The sequence below is a fragment of the Mesoplodon bidens genome (assembly GCF_964165515.1).
Source record: "Mesoplodon bidens genome assembly, chromosome: 7".
Classification (NCBI taxonomy): Eukaryota; Metazoa; Chordata; class Mammalia; order Artiodactyla; family Ziphiidae; genus Mesoplodon; species Mesoplodon bidens.
This window is the reverse complement of record NC_138164.1, coordinates 102,119,470-102,142,696: the sequence shown is the minus strand read 5'-3', so window position 1 is coordinate 102,142,696 and position 23,227 is coordinate 102,119,470. Positions and strand designations below refer to the sequence as shown.

Sequence of the window (23,227 nt, the reverse complement as noted above, 5' to 3'; positions counted from 1 at the left end):
ACATTGCCCTCAACTATTTCCTAAGCACTCCCCACCATTAATTCATTTGATCTTCAACATCTTTCTGAAGCAAGCAGGACAATATAGCTTAGTACTTCAAAGAAACATAGAGAACTTAAATGCAAGCAGACTGGGTTCTGATTTTGGCTTCGTTCGTCTTTTATTATAGAGAAATATATTACAACTACCATTCCCAGCATGCAGTGCTCTTTTTTAGTCTGTCTCTGTGTTGGTACTATTTTGTCCTAGCATCTGGGTATGTTACATATTGAAGCACTGTAGTTCTCCAAGGACCCACCTCTCTTGAGTAAACAGCTACACTTTTTCTTGTTTGATGCAAATTAAAGACAGTCCCCAGGTTCTTAGAAGGGTTCCTAGATTTAGACAGAGTTTGACTATAGCAATCTTAGCAGTCCTTTATAGTCATGCATAAGGAGTTGGGGGAAGGTGGGGTTGAGTTTACCTATTAGAGCGTGAATGAGCTAAATAAGAAAAAAGTAAACTGCATTTCAATCAGGCTGTCAAATAAAAGGTCTAATCCCCAATGGAAATGGGATATAAATCCCATTGATATGAATAAAAGGTCTAATCTCCTGTGGAGATGGGATGTAAAACCTTTTGATGTACATATCAGTGTGTGTATGTGTGTGTTTGTGTGTATTTTGAAGGAAGAGTAAACCCCAAAGAATATTTTTTTAATTAAAGAAGCCAAAGTCTAATCAGTATCATGACTTATGCATTCTCCACCATCTGTTAAGCATCCATGTAGAGAATTTTGAACTTTACTGAAAAAAAAAACCCTGATAATTCCAACTGCTGCTGTTCCTTAATTCATCTAAATTGTACTGTTCAAATTCCATGACACCTTGTGAAGAACTATAAAATATCTATGTTCCCAACTCTCTATGACCAAACAAATCCTCTTTAGTAGACAACATACACAGTTCACTGTATAAGATGAGGTTGTAGATACTGCTCTGTCAAACAGGTAGTGTTTTTCAAGAATATATTCCTTTTAAAAAAGGCTTATAAGGTTAGAAGCTATTTGTCTAATTCTAACCCTGAAACTGAATATCGGAGAGAAGGCACTGAACACCTTCTAGTGCCTTACAAAATGAATGAAACAATTATTTTTATCTAAGTATGCATGTATATGTGTGTGTGTATACACACACACACTTTTTTTTTTTTTTTTGGCCGTGCCACACAGCTTGCGAGATCTTAGTTCCCTGACTCAGGGATTGAACCCGGGCCCTGGCAATGAAAGCCCTGAGTCCTAGCCACTGGCCTGCCAGGAAATTCCCCTAAGTATGTTTTTATAGATGCTGCCACCAATATTTTTCCTCCTACTGCCCTGTCAGAATTCTATCCTGTGTGTCTCCCCTAAACATTCCCTCTAATAACTTCAGTACATATCCTCTCATTGAATTTCAGTAATATATTACATCAAGAAGGAGCTTATTTTGAGTTTATTGCTTCTTGTTCCTGTGTCTTTGTTCATAAAATGGTGGAATCTTCACTTAATTTTCTATTTCCTTTAAACAGCACATACCTTTTACTCTGGATTGTAATTTTGTCATTAATGTTATGCCAGTAACATACCCTATTCTTTAGAGGATAATTATGAGGCAGCATTCTGAAGACTCATGTAATCTCTTTCCTGCATCTTCAGTGTTGTTGAATATTGGTGTTACTTATAAATACAGTTGGTTGACTTTCAGTTGGACAGTAGAAAGGTTTTTTTTTTCTCCTCTCTTCTCTTTGGGTAAATTCTGATTTTATGAACAAATGTAAATTTCTCCTTGTTAGTTTTTATGCACACAAAAAATGTAGTGTCCCTGGTTTCATTTGGGCAATTGGTGAGTCTGAAGACCTGGAAAGATTTTTCATTGCATTTTAGGTATGAATATGGGTAGGGTTTGTTCTTGACTTTCTGGATTTGTGACAAGTTACAAGTCTACCAGTTTCTGGTATGAGGGGGAAGGTTATACTTTCTGATTGTGTGGTGGATCATAGAGGAAACAGGATGGATTTTTAAGGCAGTACTGTGTAGGAAGATGTGTGGGTGCGTGTGGCCCTCTCATAATTGATTCAAGAACAGATAATGCTGAGTGGAACACAAGCAAGCTTGAGTGACTGTGTGGAAAAACGGAGCCTTGAAGCACCAGCGTCTAGTTGTGGAGGACAGGGCTTGTGCCTGCATTTGTTTTTTTTTTGCGGTACGCGGGCCTCTCACTGCTGTGGCCTCTCCCGTTGCGGAGCACAGGCTCTGGACGCGCAGGCTCAGCGGCCATGGCTCACGGGCCCAGCCACTCCGCGGCATGTGGGATCTTCCCAGACCGGGGCACGAACCCGTGTCCCATGCATCGGCAGGCGGACTCTCAACCACTGCGCCACCAGGGAAGCCCTGCATTTGCTTTTGAGAGAAGCTTTCTAAAATTTGTGTGAGGATTGGATGGAAATAAATTGGTGGCTCGATTGGAGGGGTAGGGGCTGTTCTTCCACCACTCCATCTCCCTTCTGTATTGACCAAGGCCATGGCACTTGAATGATTGACTTCCATAGCAGAAAAATGAACCCGATTTTCTGTTGAATCGGACTGATAAACTTTTGTGTTTTTCTTTGGAATCTGTCTTGCTGTCGTGTGAACACATTGATAGTATCGCTGAATGTCACAATATTGATCACGGTGACTACCTGTCTCAGAAACTGTGACTTCATGTGTCAGAGGCTCTGTGAACCCTTCTGCCTGAACAAGCCCTGATGAAACCTAGCGATGCGAATGTCAAGGGAATTGGAGGCTTGGAATCACATTCTGGGTTTATGGAGCAGTTCTTGACAGATGAATTGAGCGGGGCGGTACTTGCCATTCTGGATGCCTGGCACATTGGCCTGTTGTTTATAGAAAATATATTAAGGAGAGAAGGTAATAAATTGTTAACTTTTCTCTCTCTCTTCTGCCTTCATTCTTTCCAGCTTTTCCTTTTTCCTTTCTTTTGTTCCCCACCCCCCTTTTAATTTTATTTTTTTAACAACTTTATTGGAGTGTAATTGCTTTACCCCCCCCCTTTTTTTTTAGCCCTCATTAACTTGTTAGTGAGTGATGAATGGCCAGTTTGTGAGACTTAGCCTTTTCTGAAAGCTTCAGGATAACATTACAAGATAATTAGCTATGTTTAAAGGTCTCCTTTATATGTGAACAACATTGAAAATATCCAGTTGTTTAGGCCAGTATAACCTTCATCAGTGACCAGCAGAAGTCATGATTTCTTTGTTTAAGACAAAGAAATGGTAAAAGAATATAGTCTCACTTCCTGTGGAGATGAGGCTTCTTAAGAACTTTGCTTGATACTCCAAGCTAAAATTTATGAAATATTATAGCTGTATGCTCTCACCACCACCCAGAACTGGTACTGACCCAGATCAGGGTCCTGCTGGAGTTAATGTGACTGTTGTATTTGCCAGAGCTGCAAGACTGAACTAGAACAAGACTGGACTGTGGAACCTAGAAAAGCCAGCTACTGCACAGGGCAACTCTCCTTTATTAATCAGTCCTTAAAAGAGTGTGCAGGGTCTCTACACCTGAGGAGCGCCTCCACTGCAGAGCTCACCTAACTTTAGATCATTGGTTTTCAAAATGCAGTGAATAGTTTATTTGACAGAAGGCAGCAGTGCTTCCCCTGACCCCTGATTTTTTAAAAAAATTTCATAGACATGCACAACTATATTCTGGGTATTCTTCTAGTCTTCTGGTGAACACAGCAAGGACTGCCAGGGCAATGCATTTCTGAGTGGCTCTCTGAAATATGTCAGTGCCTTCTTTCAAAGAAAGCATTACCCACCTCATATGATCTGACCCGTGTCCAATCTGCACAGCTCTCTCTCTCTTCTTTTTTTCCTCTTCTCAAGGACTAATGAAAGTTTGCGAGTGTTTTGATCCCATCTCCCCTCCTCGCTTTGTTTCAGGCCCTGGGGGAGGAACAGTTGTGAATGCATCGTGACTCACTGACTCCCACGTTTCTGATTCTGGTTCTGATTGGTTGTCACCTTGCTCAAGCCATATGGCTTCAGAGTACTCTAGCCTGCGTCCCTCTCTTGTTCTTTCCCCTACTGTTCCCTTCTGTTGTATAAAACACTGGGAGTGGGTTCCAAGCTTTGTCTCTTGCTTCTAGTTTAACCCGGTTAGGCAGTAAGTAGGAGAGCACACTGTATTTCCTAAAAACGGCTATAGAGGAGAAAAAACACCCTTTCCTTTTGTGCCTGGTATAGTAATTATTTAGTTTCCTGTGCTGTTTTTGTTCAACGTTTACTTTTTGGCAGGTGTCACATTTGTGTTTGTATTATTTCCTCCTGGTTTCTCTCCTCCCCCTGATTTGAGCTGGGGGAGGGTTTGTTTTTGTTTTGGTAAAGGGACTAAGAATGATGCTGTACTTTAGCTAGTTTGTTAATATGTTTGATTAATGCTGATTAATATGTTGGGGAGGGGACTGAAAGCAACTCTAAACAATTACTTAATTGTTAAATGTCTTATTGTTCTGGCAGTCACCAAGCAATAAAGCCTACATGTGATACTCAGAGTTATCCATGCCACCACTACTGTTACTTCCCCTTCTCTTAAACTATATCTATTCAGTTACTCTGAGTTTTACACTTGAGAAATAGGATTTTGAAGACTTGAAAGTTATTTTTACAAGAATTTTTTTATTAATTTGCATTTTTAGTATTCTGCAGATGGTTTCTGGAAAGACTTTGGACTCTACATCTTTTCTTTTTAATATTTAACTGCTCAAAGAGGTGGTTCTAGCAGAGTACAAGGTATAGCAGACCCCCCCCCCAAATTGGCCTTCATGGGATATTTTCATTGCCTAAAAAGAATCAGTAATAAAAATATTAAATTTTTTCTCAAGAATGTATTTTGTATTGACTTAAAGTTTTTAAAAATCCATTTTGTAAATGTTTTAATGTTCAAATGTGTCAAGGAAGTAACCTGCAGGTTTGGATTCTTTAGAGAGTGTGTGTAGTGAAGTTGGTTAGAATCATAGGCAGGAATGTGAAATCAACCCAGCCCTTATGGTTTCACTTAACCCCTTATTTAAAGATCTTCATTTACTTCTTCTCTATTTAAATCTATATGAGAAGACGGTAATCTATTTTTGTCAGAAATAACAAACCTCAGCTGGTGAACTCACTTGAAAGTGTAGGCGAGGAGTGCTGCTTATACTTTCTTCCAGCCATTAGGGCAGGAGAGTCAGAACCCAGGTCTGACCCCAAATGGTTATTATATTTTCTTTGAGCCATTTGCTGGTCTTTGTTTCCATCACTTCACACATCATGTGAAGAGAATGAGGACATTTACTTAGCCACCATAGTTCTAGATGCAGAGTTTAGTTGTGAACAAAATAAATCCGTACCCGCATGGAACTTACCTTTTGTTGAAATGTATTATTATAGTAATGAAGGTTTCCAAATGCACCATTTTCTTGGATTTCAACAAGGACAGAAAATTCAAAAAACCTTAATTAAAAATTTTCATCCCGTATAGCTAAAACACTACTCTCCCTAAGCAAATGTATGTGTTTTCATAGATCCTGTCCCAGCAAAGCAGTGCTCATGAGTTACATGTTTCAGTTATTTACAATGTCTGTTGTATATATTGCATAGGGCTGGATCAAGGTTTCTTTGTTTAAAAGTCTGTTTAATGTTTGAAACTGCCATTAGATACATGATGTTTGTCTGATTAACAAAAATTACTGTAGTATAACTGGTATGTATGTTATCAGATGCAAAAAAAAATAAATAAATGACCAACAGTGTGTGCCACTCATAGTTCCGAGTACTTTACGTGAGGCAGTTCGGTACTCGTAAGAATCCTAAGGATATTATTAATCACCTCATCTTTCCAGAACAGGAAATTGAGGCACAGATAGGTTAAGTGGCTTGACGAACATCATATAGCTGGTAAGTAGCAAAACTGAAATTTGAATTGAGGCAGTATGTTTACAAAGTTGTGTCTTCACTGCTACGTTATACTGCCCTTCCAGCCCAGCACACTAAATAATAATAGTCAAGGAGTCTCAGCTCTGCTGTGTGACCTCCATTAGCTTTTCTTCTCATCTGTGCCTCTGTTTCCCTTTATAGATTGATATAAAACGTTACTTATGCCATGGGTTTCTCCTCAGTTGTCTAATCTGTAAATTTTAGATGTAACAAGATCTAGAATAAGCTAGTTACAGAAGAGATGTCAGAGGCATATAATTGCTGCCTATTTCTATACAGCTGAGATAGAACAATATTCTGATAGATTTCATTATTTTTTGTCCTCCTTTGTAGAAAAGAGTAGTTGAACAGCTTCGGAAGAACCTGATAGTAAAGCAAGAACAACCAGACAAGTTCCAAATACAGCCATTGCCACAATCTGAAAACAAACTACAAACAGCACAGCAGCAACCACTACAGCAGCTACAGCAGCAACAGCAGTACCACCACCACGCCCAGTCGGCTGCATCCTCTCCCAGCCTGACTGCTTCACAGGTACAAGTGTGGATGGAGCACCTCGGGCTTCGTGCTGTAGGCTGATTTGCTATGGGTCATGGAGAACTAGGTCTTCTTTCAGACTATGTTAACAACCTCAACCAACACTAAACAAAGGTTATTTTGGTTACTTTTTTATACTGTACTGGGATGATAATCACTTGAAATTCATTGCCTGAAGGAAATGACATTACCAAGGAGTAAAAGTTAAACTGATTTCCCATCTGTCCAAAGAAGGAGAAAAGGTAATCAGTGACAACGAAAAATCACTTCTCTGTATTAGAACAGAATTAAAGTCTTCTTTTGAACTTCTGGAAGTATTTATTTGCACTTGTTCTAAAAGTCTGTGTGACTTGACCCTCAGGAATTGTTTTTCTGGAATTCTTAGCAATTTTAGGTGTGGAGATATTCCAGGATCAATACCCATGGAACCAGGTAGAAAGAGGCATTTAGAAGGTGGTCTGTTTCATAGAAGTGAAATATTCATTTCCAAGTCCAGTTCATCTCATATGAGAATATGTATCTGTTCTCATATACTAAAGGAAATCTGAAATGGAAGCTACAGGTCAAAAATAGTACTAAGGAGTGGGAAGCCTAATAATATGCTAATTGGTGTAGCTGTGCAAATGATTTTACTGAAAAGGGCATTTACACTACCGTATAATGTAAGGATATTGAGGCAATCAAGACACACAAAAAGGACATATTTGGGAATGTTTCTATTAAGAAAAGTATTCAAGCTTGATCTCCACATACTGATATGTAGTGTGGGCATACCTTTTAAAATGGGACACTTGAGCAGTGGTTCTTGATCTTTGGAGGTCCCAGACTCCTTTAAGACTCTGTTGAAAGCCATGGATTCCCTCCCTGGAAAAATACACACTCACACCTAATACAGTCATTTTTGCACATGGTTTCAAAGACTTCGGGATCTTCTGAAACCTAAGCATGGACACCTCTCACCCACCAACACCATCTTCACTGTATCTATATGTAGAGAAAAAGATTTTAGTTTACTTGGTTAGTCACCACTTATGGACATTGGGCTGGTTCATATACAATATTTTGCAAATGAAAAATACATTACTTACAAAAATACTGACGATTACTAAAGATAGTGAACAGTTAACAGAGGTTACTATATACTGGCATTCCCCTAAGCACTCTACATGTATAAGATACACAGTCCTCACCCCATACCTACTAAGGACAGTATTATTATTATCCCTGTTTTTTAGAAAAGAAAACTAAGGCACAGAAAGATTAAGTAATTACCTAAAATCATATATCTATTATATGGTGGAGCCAAGATTTGAACCCAGATGTTCTGGTTAAAAATTCTGCCCATTCGCTACTGTAGACTGCCATACAATACCAAAAAAGGAAATGCCAACATTATATAAAATGCCAAAGAAGGAAAATGAAGAATCCCTGTTGTAAATCAGGTAGCTAGAGTGGCCTACATCATTTTTACCCTAATCTCCAAGGCTATTTGGAAATTAGGCATTCAAACTGACTTTAAAACCCCCCTGACCAGCACTTGTATTTATTCTAAAAGATTGCCTATCAGTTTACTTCTTTTGGAGTTTTAAACAGAGTTGGATTGGTTGTTCTCTTCTCAAAGTACAATTTGATCAGAAAGTGTTTACATGGAAGGAGTGTGGTAGAATTCATTGTTTCCTGGTACTAGGAATTTTCTCTACTAACCCATGGAAACTTTCTGTTCAAGTACCATTCCATATCACACAAATCAGAGAAAATACTTATATAATACTTGCAATAGCTATTTCCTTCCCTGGTAATCTGAGTTCTATGCTGCTTTGGGATGGTAATAGTGAGGGGCCTCGGGCTATCCCCAAAACAGTGTTATGTGGCATCCCTCCATCTGGTAGCCCACCTGATATATTTAATTGATGTAGCTAAGCTTGTTTTATATTATTTTATTTTGTTTAATGTTAAAAGCCATAAGATCTCTAGGTTATTGGGTTTTGTTTTTATAGTAAACTGTCAATCATTATTTATCACGTGCTCCTTATATGAGGGCTTCTGGTATACAAAGAGGTAGTAACGGTCCCTGCCTAGAATCTGGTAAACTATGATAATTATTTTCATTCATTATGTAAATATTTATTGAGTCTCTACTATATGCAAGCTCTCTGCTAGGCAATGTCTTGTAAATAAGACAGAATTTCTGTCTTCAAGAACTTAACAAATTTAGAGGAGAGGAAGATGTAAAAGGCTAACAAAGAAGAATAAAATGAAAGCACCTGTGAAAATACCAGAGGACAGTAATATTGACTAGAAGGATCAGAGAGTGCTTCATAAAGGAGGTGGCTTTTGATCAGGGCCTTGACAGATAAGTGAGATTTCAGTGACGGAGCAGAGGGGGAAGAGCATCAAGGTGTAGAGAACAATGTGAACAGAAGTCAAAAAAGTAAATGCGTGTCTTGGAAATAGCAAGTAGGCTGATGTGGCTGGAGCGTGGAGTCCAGGAAATGGTGGAGAGGGATATAAACCAGAAGGTAGGAAGGGGCTAGCTTGTGGAAGCCCTCCAATATGTGGCAGAACTTTTGGGGGTTTTGGCAATCATAGGGAGTCATTAAAGATTCATGAGGTCAAGGACAAATGGGAAGTTTAATATACGGCATATACTAAATTTCTAAGTCCAGAAAGGATGAACTATTTTTTTTTTTTTTTTTTGCGGTACGCGGGCCTCTCACTGTTGTGGCCTCTCCCGTTGCGGAGCACAGGCTCCGGACGCACAGGCTCAGCGGCCATGGCTCATGGGCCCAGCCGCTGCACGGCATGTGGGATCTTCCCGGACCGGGGCACGAACCCATGTCCCCTCCATCGGCAGGCAGACTCTGAACCACTGCACCATCAGGGAAGCCCAGGATTAACTATTAATTTAGCAATCTGCATGGGCAGGGAGGAAGTGCTAGGATGAGAAAGTGTTTTATTCTGAGTCAGGTGATTAGCATGTACCAGGTCATGGGGGAGTGGGAGGATCCGTTCCCTTTACTTAGGTAACTCCAGCTTACGTTTGTATGTATATTTTGAAATTTTTCCAAACTACAGAAAAAAATGAAAGAATAGTTGAACACAGGCATACCCTTCAACTTAAATTCACAACTCTGTCATTTTAAATGAGTACAAATGTAAAGAAGCATGCAGTTAATAAAATCAAACAGAAAATAAGCCCTCATAGACAGAAGGGGGAGGGGTTCTAATGATAGTTGTCTGAGTGTACAACAGTTACCTTCCATTCAAAATTAAACAAATAGGGATTTCCTGGTGGCGCAGTGGTAAAGAATCCGCCTGCCAATGCAGGGGACACGGGTTCCACCCCTGGTCCAGGAAGATCCCACATGCCGCGGAGCAACTAAGCCTGTGTGCCACAGCTACTGAGCCTGTGCTCTAGAGTCCTCGAGCCACAACTGCTGAGTCCGTGTGCCACAGCTACTGAAGCCCGTGCACCGCAACAAGAGAAGCCACCGCAGTGAGAAGCCCGCTCACTGCAACAAAGAGCAGCCCCTTGCTCGCTGCAACTAGAGAAAGGCTGTACGCAGCAATGAAGACCCAACGCAGCCAAAAATGAATAAATAAAATTTAAAAAAAATTAAACAAATAGTCTAAAATAGATGTGGAAGTTAATTAGAGCCCATAGTAATAATCCCTCTAAGTTCCGATTTGTACATTGGAGTTTATCTTTTTAAAATCAATACCTCATGCTTTGCAGGTTAAAAAAACCCAATAACTTAGCAAAAACATAAAAGGATTTTGCTGTTAGTGCGTGTTACCATGTCTTTTCTGCATTAACTTCTAGTTCATGCAGTTTGGGGTTTGTCCATAAAGAACCCCTTTATGAAACTGGGGAGACTGCTGCCATCGTTTGAAGGTGATCATACTTGGATAGCATCAACCAGCCAAGAACCAATCACAGCTTCCATAAAAATAATTTTGTTTTGTTTCTGGGCACCTTTCCTCACTCTCTTCTCTTCCTCCTGCCAGAACAATTCAGAGGTTTTCATTAGGTTTGGATATCAAAATTCTAGATTCTCTCTGTCATCTAAACTCAGAACTCCAGGAGTTTGATTTATGTTCCCTAGTACTTACAGTAGAATAAGCACCAGACCAGGAGTGAAGATCTAAGCAGTACCTGTGTCAATACCTGGTGTCAGTAAATGGTTAGCAAATAAATGTATTCTTCAAAAGCTTTTCATCAGTGCATATAGTACAGGTCTTGTGCCTCTACATACAAAGAGAGTTATGTAGATGCTAGAATACATGGAGTGAAATTAGCTACAACCAAATATTTATAAAGTAGAATAAAAATGCTAACCTAACATGTGAACAGACTTGTTAGAATTCAGTGCTTTTTAGTGTTGCAGGTAATGCTAAGTATATAAATCAGGTGAGCTTGAGGTTTTACTCACTTTTTAAGAAAAATTATTCAAAAGACTGTTAATGACTTACCTGAATCAAGGATGTTTTAAACAAAAGTATATTGACCCTCTTTTAAAGTAGTACCAACATGCATGACTGTTTTTAAAATCCACGTCAGTGAGTTCTGCTGATTAGAGCTTTTCTTCCATAACCTGTGTTGGCACCAGGATTGAATGCTATCTGGTGTGGACTTGCTCACCACTTCAAAAGTTCTTTGTATTTAAATGCTTTAAATTGATGGAGAGAGCTAATATCACACTGGGTTAAAAACACATATTAAAAATAGCAGGTAATATAAAGCCAGTCCTGCTGCTACACTACTGTAACATTTCTGATGATAAATAGCACTTAGCTTCTATTTGGTTTTCATCACTGATAGGCAGGATGACCTGCTACCTCCCAAAATAAATAATCATCAGTGTTCCCCCTTTTACTCCCATTTCACACTTGAGAGGACAATGGCAAGGAGAATGAGCCATTTTGTATTGTTGACTTAGAGAAGAGGAACATATTTGGGTGATTTTAATTGCAGGCATCAATAAGCATTGCTCGTTAGGCTGTGATGGGATAGACAAGGCCAGATTATTACATCGTTTAGGTTAAAAGAAAAAAGTTATTAAAATATTAGATAATACATGCATGTATGTGTTTAAGGCAGAAAAATTACTTAGAACCAAATAATACACAAGGGCTTGCATAGACACTGAAATAGAAATTCACAAAGGAATTTGTTCAGATCTGTTTCAGGGAGAGTGGGGTCCTTTTCCCTGGTCGAGGGCAGTGCTGTCCAATAGAACTTTCTGTAGTGTTGGAAAGCTCCACTGTCCAGTTTGGTAGCCACTAGTAATGTGTGGCTGTAAACATGTGAAATGTGGCTAGTGTGACTGAGGAGCTGATGTTTTCATTTTTATTTTGTTTTCATTAAATTTGAATACCTGCATGAGGCTATTAGCTACCAAACTGAACAGTGCAAGTAAGAAGAAAAAGGTGAAATAATATTAAAATCAGAACCAACAAGTTAGACCAGGTATATTTTCACATTTCTGAAACATCTCTATCTTGAGTGACTAGTAGCATTCGATAGGTGTGTATGCCATGAAATGAGGTTGTTTATATTTTCTTGTTTTGTAGCTGGCTCCTTTAATTACTCTAATAGAAAGTCTAGAAAAATACAGCTTCAAAGCTGCAGTATCGCTTGTGGAGCATCAGTCAAGTCCTCTCACCTCAGTTCAGACCCTGATCTCTAAGACTTTCTGAAACTCAGTGTTTGTTTCCACCTTGTCGCCTTTTTCTGGATCTTTCCTCACTTCTGCAGCAGTCCTCCAGAGCAAAGATTGTAGGTTGTGATTCATATCCCTTTGGTATCAAGAGCTGGTATTTACTATACTAGTTGGTTAATAGGTTTCATTATGTAGAGTTTGGGATTTACTGCCTTTGAGGCAAGAATTGTACTAATTCTTATGTGAGTTGCCCTTCCTCTTCTCCAGGGTGACACTCGAAAGAATTAAAAGACACTGTCGTTTTATCCCAGCCTTTGTGTCACAGGAGGCAGATATCCAGAGTTAGATGATAGCTTTCTTCATATTGATGAGGTTGTAGCAATTAATGATAGAGATGGTGTGTACCTCATTGATTTGCAACTTATACAAAATTTAAATTAATTGAGAGCAAGCAAAGAATTAGAAAAATCAGAAGAAATAGGTATACTCATATTCTGCATCTGTAAACCCACCCCCTTCCTTGTTGAAAACGCTGTGCCCATATTAGTCTGCAGTTATTACTATGAACTTAAAGCTAAATTTGAGAACTCTGGCAAACTAGGGATTGCCTTTTCGTGTAGTAAGAACTGTGCTTTATGTACACAAAAGAAATGTTGTTATACCAAGAAACTTGACTGATTATGAGAATTATTGCTTTGTTTTCTTCTGGAGGCTAGCATTTTGTTTAGTGGGATGACACTTCAGCGTCCTAATGTCTGTTCTCCATGTCTCCTAGAAGACTGTAACTACAGCTTCTATGATTACCACAAAGACACTACCTCTCGTCTTGAAAGCAGCAACTGCGACCATGCCTGCCTCTGTTGTGGGCCAGAGACCTACCATTGCTATGGTGACCGCCATCAACAGTCAGAAGGCTGTGCTCAGCACTGATGTGCAGAACACACCAGTCAACCTCCAGACGTCTAGTAAGGTCACTGGGCCTGGGGCAGAGGCTGTCCAAATTGTGGCAAAAAACACAGTCACTCTGGTAAGCCAGCAGCTGCTACTCATGTGTGCCCACATGCGAGGGTTCAGGATATGCATTTGTAGAGTATATCCATTTTATGCTCCTGCTGGATTTTTCAGTCTCCATCACTCTTCTACCATACCAAATTCCCCTTCAGGGCTGACAAGGGAATGTGGCATTCCTGCTGTCTATTTAAATAACTATAGAGGTGATCTTACACCAAGGATCAAAACTCTTTGAGGTATTATCTGAGGCCAAAGTATGACTTGACTTAAGGGGGGAAAATATCCTTCACAGAGGCATTTACACTGTTTCATGTATCTCTCCCTCTATCCTAACCACACTCCTTCCTGTGAAACTAGAGTGCTTAAACTCTCTGGTGCTATGTTACCAATTTGGGGAAAATGCTGTGAATTTTTTTAGTTCACTCTTCCTTGAAATTGCACTCAGGAAGTACTGGAGTTAGTTGGGCACTTTAAAATTTTTCAAGAAACTCACAAATAACAGTGTCCATGTCCAGTGTCCATCAGAAAAAAGGTCCCTAGAAGGAAGAAGTACTTGAATAAAAATTGTTCTTGAGATTTCTAGGGTAAAACTGTCTAAAAACTGTTTTCAGAATATACCCAAATTGTAGTTTAAACGTCCGTTCTTAAAATGGAAGCTAAGAGCTCTTGGTGGCTTTTGAATAATGACCAGTGGTGAGTGAAACTAGAGGGCATTAAAGTGAAGCTTTACTACTTACCCAGGAATCTTTAGGGAAGTAACCAAATCACTCAGCCGGACGCTGAGAGTTAGCACATTCTCTATAGGAATAAAGCCATTCACTGTTATGTAAAGCTCTTATATTAGGAAAAAGCCCATTTGTCCAGGCAGCAAGTTTGATTTTACTTTGGATTCAGTGTTGACTTTTAAAATACATAAGTGCAAGAGTTCTTGAATGTCAAAGGAAATTGTGTGATTGCTGAGCTTGCTGTGTTCTACATTAGATGTGTAAGGAAACAGAAATGGGGTTGGTTTACTTTATGGGGTAAAGCGTGCAAGTAGGAGAGTAAAAAAGTTTCTTAAGGCAGTGTTAATTCAGACTATTAATTCTACAATGAAAGCTTATAGAAAATATTATCTGACTGAGAGAATAATGATGCTGAAAAATACTTTAAGAATACCATCTTTGATATTGAATAATTATTTTCCTCTCTGATTTATTTTTCTCATTTTTTAGCAGGTTCAGGCAACACCTCCTCAGCCCATCAAAGTACCACAGTTTATCCCCCCTCCTAGACTCACTCCACGTCCAAACTTTCTTCCACAGGTGAGTAAATCAGTTGACAAGCCCAGTGATGGGTTAGGTGGGACAAAAATCCTTGTGGGCCCTTTCTAAGCAGCCTGTAATGCACTTGTCAGTTCAGCTGTATTCAGATCCCACTTAGCTAAGGATTCTAGCTGCTGATCTCTATACCATGAAGGAGCTTTTTTTTTTTTTTTTTTTGGCTGCACTGCACAGCATGTGGGTCTTAGTTCCCTGACTAGGGATCGAACCCGTGCCCGCTGCAGTGGAAGCTCCGAGTCTTAACCACTGGACCACCAGGGAAGTCCCACAGAAGAAGCTTTTTTTTTTTTTCGTTGGAGCATAGTTGCTTTACAGTATTGTGTTAGTTTCTGCTGTACAGCCAAGTGAATCAGCTTTATACAGCTATATACATGTATCACCTCCTTTTTGAATTTCCTTCCCATTTAGGTCACCACAGAGCATTGAGTTCCCTATGCTATACAATAGGTTCTTATTAGTTTATCTGTTTTATATATAGTAGTGTGTATATGTCAATCTCAATCTCCCAGTTCGTCCCACCCCCACCTTTTCCCCCCTTGGTTCTCTACATCTGTGTGAGAAGAAGCTTGTTTTATCATCAGGGTTTCTTAGCAATGATGAAAGGCCGTAGCAGAGGGATGTAAGGAAAGGGAAATTTTCCTAAATTTAAAATAATTAAGATAGTGCCATTTTAAACCTTACAACGTTGACTTACTGGAAGAATTTAGCCAGAACTGCCTGCCAGTGGGGAAGGAACGCAGTTACCACTTCTTCCCCACAACCTCCCACCCCACCGGCTGTATGCCAGGGAGAGTAGGGAAGGAGACAATAGTGACACGAACTGGTAGGAAGCGTTTGGTTCTACTCTGGAAAGTGATGACATAGAGCATCCTTCTTAAACACAAAGTCTTGATGATAAAGATTCAGACTAGGATGCTACACAGGGAACTTTCTACCTAGACCCAAGCAACTCTACCCATATTCTCATGAGAGTATTCTTCCAGCAATTGGCTGAACTCACCATTCTTAAGGCAGAATGTCATGATTGTCCCAGTCTGGACCTTGAGAGGAGTTGACTTGCCTGGTAGAAAGATTGGGTGTTCCTGTCTGAAGCCTCAGCTTTCAGGCAAAGAGAGAAGGGAAAGGATGTGTGTGGTCAGTGGCCATAAGTGATTTCTGAATTGCTTCTGGGGAGGGGATGGGCAATGCTAACATAAGATTATTTCAATCATCTATCAGATAAATTCTTAATGAATACCTTAGGTATCAAAAGAGCACTAAGAACTATGGATATGAAGTTTTCAAGATAGTTCTCAGCCTCATAGAGCTTCAGACACATGTACAGGCAATTACTGTGTCCATTATGGGAAGTACAGGGTAGTCTGAGAATACATGGGAAGGACAGCCAACTCATTCTTAGAATATTACAGAAAGTTTCCTTGAAGAGTTGACATTCCATCTTAGACCTAAAATCCTAGTGAAGTTAGCTTGAGAAAGTTTTGGGGGAAGAAGAAAAATGTCCCAGGCAGAGAGAAGAGCCTATATGCAAGCCCTCAATGCAGAGAGACATGTAGGCTTAAGGAACCAAAGGAAATTTGGTGTGGCTGAGCACAGTGGGCCATGTGGCTGACTCAGGCTAGAGTAAGGTGAGGCTGGAGAAGCCCATAGGCCAAAGCCTTTGGAACCTTGTAGGCTATATAGGAATTAGGGCCTTACCTAGGAACAGTGAGGATCCATTAAATTACTTTCAAACAGGTGTTTGACATGACCAGATTTTTTGTTTTAGAAAATTCCCTCTTACCACTGTGTGGAGAATAGATTGGAGATTGTCAAGAATGTGGCAGGAAAAATAGGACATTGTCAGCAATAACAATAACTAATATTTAGAGAATCTTGCTATGTGCCACTTACTGCACTAGGCACTGTACATGGGTTATCTATTTTAATCCTCACAACAACTCTGTGAAAGTAGGTATTCAGGTAAGAATCTAAGAATAAGAATCTAAGGCTTAGTCTTTGTTTTTCAAATGGTGGGGCATGACCCATTAGTAGGCTGTGAAATCAATTTAGTGGATTGTAACCAGAGTTTTTAAGTAAAATGAACAAAACAATAGGAAATGTTAGAGTATGTAGCACATAAGTATTGTTTCATGAAGTTTTTATGTTATAGAGGTATAGATAAATATCTATGTACGCGTATTGGTTACAGCGTGAAACATATTTCCTGTTGTGTATCCGCAGCACACACTCTAGGGTTGTCTTAGATGCAGCTAAATATTCAGACTCACAAGACTATCAAAGGCCACACTTGGCACCAGTCTACTTGGAATGATACAGGACAGAAACCAGAGCTTGCCAGCAAGACGGCTTCTTCAGTAGGAATCCCTATAGCAGTCCATGTAATAGTCTCTACGCTATCCAGGGACTGCTCAGGTACAGGGAAGTGAGATCTTTATCAGGTCAGTGGGAGAGCCACCCTAGCACAGAAATCTTATGCCTTACAGGAGCCTAATACATCTTATAACAATTCCATAGGCATGGCTTTCAAGGTCCCCGCAGTGGACAGGCACAGTTACAAGAGTCACCCCATTTCAGGAAGCCCAAAGCAGGGTGTCTCATCGTCTTTTTTTTTTTTTTAAACAACTTAAAAACGTTGATTTTTAATAACGTATTTCCATCTCTGCTTTTTGCAAGTAATGGAAATGTTAGATTTGATTTAGCAGCAAGAGGTCATTTGTACCATAAGCAGGGTTGCCTGCTAACATAGTTGACATTCTTCCCTTATCAGGTTTCCAGGGGTGTACAGCTAGAGAGTTAACTGAAGGTGAAATCCTTATGCATAAGGAGAAAGGATTTTGCCCACAGGTCACAGTTTAGAAAGTTTGAAAAATACTCTTAGAGAGATTAGGTGTGTTATCTTAGGTTACACAGCTAGCTAGTAAGTGGTAGAACCAGAATTTGAACCCAGGCAAGGCTGATCCCATGTTTTTTTTTTTGCGGTATGCGGGCTTCTCACTGTTGTGGCCTCTCCCGTTGCGGAGCACAGGCTCCGGACGCGCAGGCTCAGCGGCCATGGCTCACGGGCCTAGCCGCTCTGCGGCATGTGGGATCTTCCCAGACCGGGGCACGAACCCATGTCCCCTGCATCGGCAGGCGGATTCTCAACCACTGCACCGCCAGGGAAGCCCTGATCCCATGTTTTTAATCACAGTTTTCTGCCACTGTTTCCGTAAAACAAACACAGCTAAAGTAGTGGTAGTGAGGATAGCAAGTAGACATATCTGAGAAGGATTTAGGAAGTAGAGGCAGAGTAGGAAGCATTAGGAATGATTCTGAAGTTTCTTTAGTAAGAAAGGGGCATTTACTGAGGGAATGATTATAGGAAGAAGAAAAGATTGGAAGAAGAAGTTGATGAGTTTTGGACATGCTGATTTTGAACTTCTTGTGAAATTTCCAAGCAGAGATGTATAACAGGGAGTTGAATAAATGACTCTGAAGTTAAGGAACTGTGTGGTCCTGAGACACAAGTGTGGAAGTCTTTAGTATATAGATAGTAACTGAAGCTGTAGGACGCAGTGAGAGTTCCCAGGAGGAGTGAGGACATTGGGAAGAAGAGGGGTACCAGGACAAAACCCTGAGAAATATTTATATTTTGGATTGGGCAGAGGTAGAGGAAGCCACAAAGGAGACTTAGAGAAGGAGCGGCCAAGAACAGGGAGTTAGAGGGCCAGAGATGGGAGTGAACTGAGCTGTGGATATGAAGAAATTTAGAACGTGAATTAAGGGCATTGGCAGCATTATTACCATACTGGGCACAAGTTCTGGGTGGGACCAGTCTCTGGATTAGGCATTTGACCTCCGCCTGAAGAGGCGGCATGGTATAGGAGAGGGAGCTACGGTTTGGAATCAGAAAAACTACATTCTAGGGTAACATCTGGATCCTCTTAAGAGCTGATGCATCTTTGTAATATTATACATGCTGAGGTCTATAGAATTGATAATACTAAAATGGATATTAATATTTGTACTGAATACCATTTCACTCACATATATAGTGTAGAGGATCTGGCAATGTCTGAGATTTATAGGACTTGAGAAGTTTAAGTCATGCAATAATTATTCTTTCTTTCTCCATAGGTTCGACCTAAGCCTGTGGCCCAGAATAACATTCCTATTGCCCCAGCGCCTCCTCCCATGCTTGCAGCTCCTCAGCTTATCCAGAGGCCTGTCATGCTGACCAAGTTCACTCCCACAACCCTCCCTACCTCCCAGAATTCCATCCACCCCGTCCGTGTCGTCAATGGGCAGACTGCAACCATAGCCAAAACGTTCCCCATGGCCCAGCTCACCAGCATTGTGATAGCTACTCCAGGCACCAGACTCGCTGGACCTCAAACTGTACAGCTTAGCAAGCCGAGCCTTGAAAAACAGGTACAGGCAGAGTATGCACCTGCTTTGGGTAGTAGCTTTGCCCTTGAGGCTGGTCAGTCTGTAAGGGGTCTTTATCTTCTCAGTGGCTCTTTATGTTAGCACCATTGTCTGTTACTTATCAGGTGATAATTTATCCCCAATGCAAAAGAGCTGTTCTTACTGAAAGTTGGGTTGCTTTACCCACCATCCCCTTATAGATGAATTTTGATTCCTGTGTAAATGAGCTCCCCCTGCTGGTTCTGAAGCAGAAATTCACAGATGGGTTCTGCTGCCCTCAGTCAGGAAGCACAGATAAGGTAGTAAACAGAAAATGCTATATTCATTTCGGCCCAGTAAGAATCCAGATGAGGATATCACTATGAAAGTTAGGAAGAATAAACAAAGCAAGGAAAAGGATTTCATTTCAAAGATTTTCCCTGGTTATTACAGACAATGAGGAGCCAATGAAAAAATTAAGATTTCTAAAATTCATTCTTTTAACTCTAGAGGATACAGACATTTTAGCTCAGATATTGAAGCCTTTCATTTATATTTCTAAAATCAGATTTTCTCCTAAAAACACAAGTCTATAGAAATACAGGTAACCTCCAAAAATACTTAAGGGTTCTATGACAGAAAGATTTCTAAAACCAAGAAAAAGGATTTATAGGCAGTCACCATATTCTATTTAAAGAAAGACCAGTGACAAGAAAGAAGAATTTTGGAAAGAAAAGCTCTTCCAAGAAAGTTGATTTAAAAAGTCATTGCCCGGGCTTCCCTGGTGGCGCAGTGGTTGAGAGTCCACCTGCCGATGCAGGGGACACAGGTTCGTGCCCCGGTCCGGGAAGATCCCACATGCCACAGAGCGGCTGGGCCCGTGAGCCATGGCCGCTGAGTCTGTGCGTCCAGAGCCTGTGCTCCGCAACGGGAGAGGCCACAACAGTGAGAAAGTCATTGCTCTATTTCTTATTGCTCAGGCTTGAGTTCTCATTCATCTGAAAATAGTCTCTGATGATCCTGAATCTTCTGCTTCTGGATGGCTGACCATGATTCAGAGAGGCTGGCCAGGTGGTGGGGAATGAGAAGGCTTCCTGCTGCCTTGGCCGCCTTGAACAGAGGAGCCTTATGCATGGAATACCAGCTTTCTGCCCAGGCAGCTCATAAATGTGGCCGATCTGGCACTAAGAACCTGGGTACCAAAATCTTGTATCAGGAAATACCAGCAAGAACACATCTCTATTCCTGGGGAGGCTACTCACACCCCAGAAAATGCTTTGAGGAACATTTAGAGATAAATTACTTACATGTATTTTAGATCAGGAGTTTTCAAATTTATTCTCAGCAGAACTTCAGTGTTAAAATAATGAAAATAAGATGCCCAGGCTTAGGAGTTTGGGTGGGGGCATGTTTGTAGACCAGCTGCCATCGTGTCCCGTGCTGGCTCTCAAAGGATGACCTCTGAGGAGCATGAGAGTTGTAAAGAATGTGGTTTTGAAACATTATTTTACTTATTTATTTAAATTTATTTATTTAGTTAATTTTGGCTGCGTTGGGTCTTCGTTGCAGCTCGTGGGCTTTCTCTAGTTGTGGAGAGCAGAAGCTACTCTTTGCTGTGATGTGCAGGCTTCTCATTGTGGTGGCTTCTCTTGTTGTGGAGCACGGGCTCTAGGTGCGCAAGCTTCAGTAGTTGTGGCACGCAGGCTCAGTAGCTGTGGCTTGCGGGCTCTAGAGCGCAGGCTCAGTAGTTGTGGTGCACGGGCTTAGTTGCTCCACGGCATGTGGGATCTTTGCCGACCAGGGCTCGAACCCGTGTCCCATGCATTGGCAGCAGATTCTTAACCACTGCGCCACCCGGGAAGTCCCGCGAATCATTACTTTAAATTATTAAATATTATTTATCTTTGACCTCTTTTTTGATAAAGATATTTTTAGGAGACAAGAACCTTCAGTTTCATTTCACTTTTACGTTTCTTATTTTTTCTGATTACAAAGATGATACCTGTTCACTATAAAGGAAAGCTCAAACGTTACAGAAATATATATTGTAGAAATGTATCCCCTCATAATCATTGAAGAGAGTAAATTTCTCCCATAATTTTACCCTCCAAAGTTACTGTTAGCAGTTTAGATTATACTCCTCCACATATTTTCTTTTTAAAGGAAAAGACAAAATCAAACTATATATTACTTTGTAACTTGCTTTTTTTTCTTATTAGATCTTGAATGTCTTTTCATATCTCAGCCTTACATATTGATAGAGCTTTTCATTTTAATTATAAAAATATCATAAAAAGGTACCCATGAATTCTTAAAAATAAAAAAAAAATTATTTTCTAGCAGTGAATTCCATGGTCTTTCTTCTTGTTGATCTAATAGAGGAATGTAGTCATTGCTGTTTTAGTTTAGCAGGCCACCTGGCACAGCAGTCTTACAGGTTATCAAGCTCAGTCAGCAAGGATTCTCTTTAGACTCCATTCTCAGAATTCTCTTACTTCAGATCTTTCTACTATCCTTTTTTTTCCCATGTTTCATTTCCAGTATCTCATTTATAGCTGTTAAGAGATCCCATAGATGAGCATTATGTAGCCATGGAAGTACCACTTACAGCCTACACATAGAGTCATCAAAACCTGTGTCCAACATTCTCTCTGTGGCCAGGCTAGATGGGTTCCTTTCTGCTTGCTACTCTTTTGTTTAGGGTGATAACAGTCACTTAATAAAAAAATGTTGATTCTGTGCCAGCTGCCATGCGGCATGTGCTAACACAAGGGTTGGGAGGTCAAAGCCTGTACCCTCACAGAGCTTGGTCTGGGGCAGGCACTGTGGCTCTGCCTCCAGGGGAGGAAGCGTGGCAGGTCGTGTAGTTTCACGTAGGCATAGGAAAGGGAGAGGCAGCGTCAGCTGTAACAACAGTGGTCTCACTTCTCCTTCCCCCCATCAGGCATCCCCAACTTCCTTATCCACCCTAGATAAGAGAACCTGTCTTATCCCTTATCAGAAGCCACATTACATTGTGGCTGTGAGAAACTGAGTGGTAGAGTTTAAAGAGCTTTGAGGCTAGAAACATACTTAAGCAGAAAGGCAGATAAAGCCAGACAGACTTATATCATGGCACCCACACTGCCTCCCGTTATGTCTTTTTCCTCTCCAGCAGTCTGTGAAATGGGGCGAAACACCTGTGGATGGTGGAATGATGTAAAGAGCTTAAAGTCCGTTAGACTGTGTCTGACGCATTTAGTTCTGAGGGATTATATTCATTTATTATCCACGTCACCCCACCCCATTCCCTGCAACAAAGACATCTATGTATGTCCCTAAGGCTAGGCTACTGAAAAAAATCCTAGGTTCTATGGGAAAATTTGTCAGATTGCCACCCATTCCCCTACTTCCATCTATATTTTGTATAGGAACCTACACAGTGTCCTCTAAAAAAAAGAGTACTTCCAAGTTGAGAGTATTATCCAATGTATTAGCCTCAAATCCCAGTCTTCCCTTTAAGGAAACTTGAGGTGGTAACTCTTTGCCCTCAATCCAAATTTTTTTAACCTTGACTGAGGAAACGATTTGTACATTTGAAAATTTTTCAAGTGCCTAACTTTCATTATTCATGCAGCCCAGCCTTAAAAGATGAATTTTGTAATTCAGGGATATAAATGGCTAATTTAGTTCTATCCAGAGTTTTTGGTTTTTATCTTTGTAAAACCAAAAAAGAACAGGATTTGCAAATTCGTACAGATGCAAAGTAGGAAATATATCAATAAATGAGTAAAACAGACTGGGAGTAAACAAGTAGATTTTTTTTCACTTTCAATGGGAACATGAGTCCAAGAGATATCCCACTCTTCATTTCTTTGAACTAGTAAGACAAGCATGACAAAATCGACAATTTGGCCTTGGTGTCAAAAGATAATAGAAGGTAGAAGAGACTGTGGTAAAGTGCAAAGTAATATACTCCATCTCAAGGAGGCAGCAACTTTTTGACAATAGCCAGTTTTTATCATATGAAAACTTTTTCAAGAAAAGCCAGAAATCCAGATATTTTGGGAGATTTCAAGATATACTTTTGAGATTAAAAACAAACAAACAAAAAAAATATATATATATCAGTAACTGTTTAAACACCATGTAGGCAAAAAATAACACCTGCCGGACAGCTTCACCTCTGGATAGTGGTTTATAATCTCTGATAGAGACCATACTTTTAGCTTAATCTTTTTTGTTTGTTTCCCAACCTAATTGTTTTTTTAATTGAGGTGAAATTCTCATCACATCAAATTAACCATGCTAAAGTGAACAACTCAGTGGCAT

At 40.2% G+C, this 23,227-nt stretch overlaps 1 protein-coding gene across 10 annotated transcripts in view; it reads left to right on the top strand.

Moving 5' to 3' along the window:
• The window catches only part of PHF21A (PHD finger protein 21A), a 199,848-nt gene that overhangs the window by 137,143 nt on the left and 39,478 nt on the right, over positions 1–23,227 (top strand). For 8 of the 10 annotated variants that reach the window (XM_081241377.1, XM_081241371.1, XM_081241373.1 and 5 more), the window contains 4 exons: positions 6,331–6,531; positions 12,973–13,224; positions 14,423–14,512; positions 18,647–18,940. In XM_081241377.1, coding sequence (XP_081097503.1) covers positions 6,331–6,531; positions 12,973–13,224; positions 14,423–14,512; positions 18,647–18,940 — 837 coding nt within the window. The remainder of the gene's footprint in view (positions 1–6,330; positions 6,532–12,972; positions 13,225–14,422; positions 14,513–18,646; positions 18,941–23,227) is intronic. The other 2 variants (XM_081241372.1, XM_081241380.1) reach the window with 2 other exon arrangements.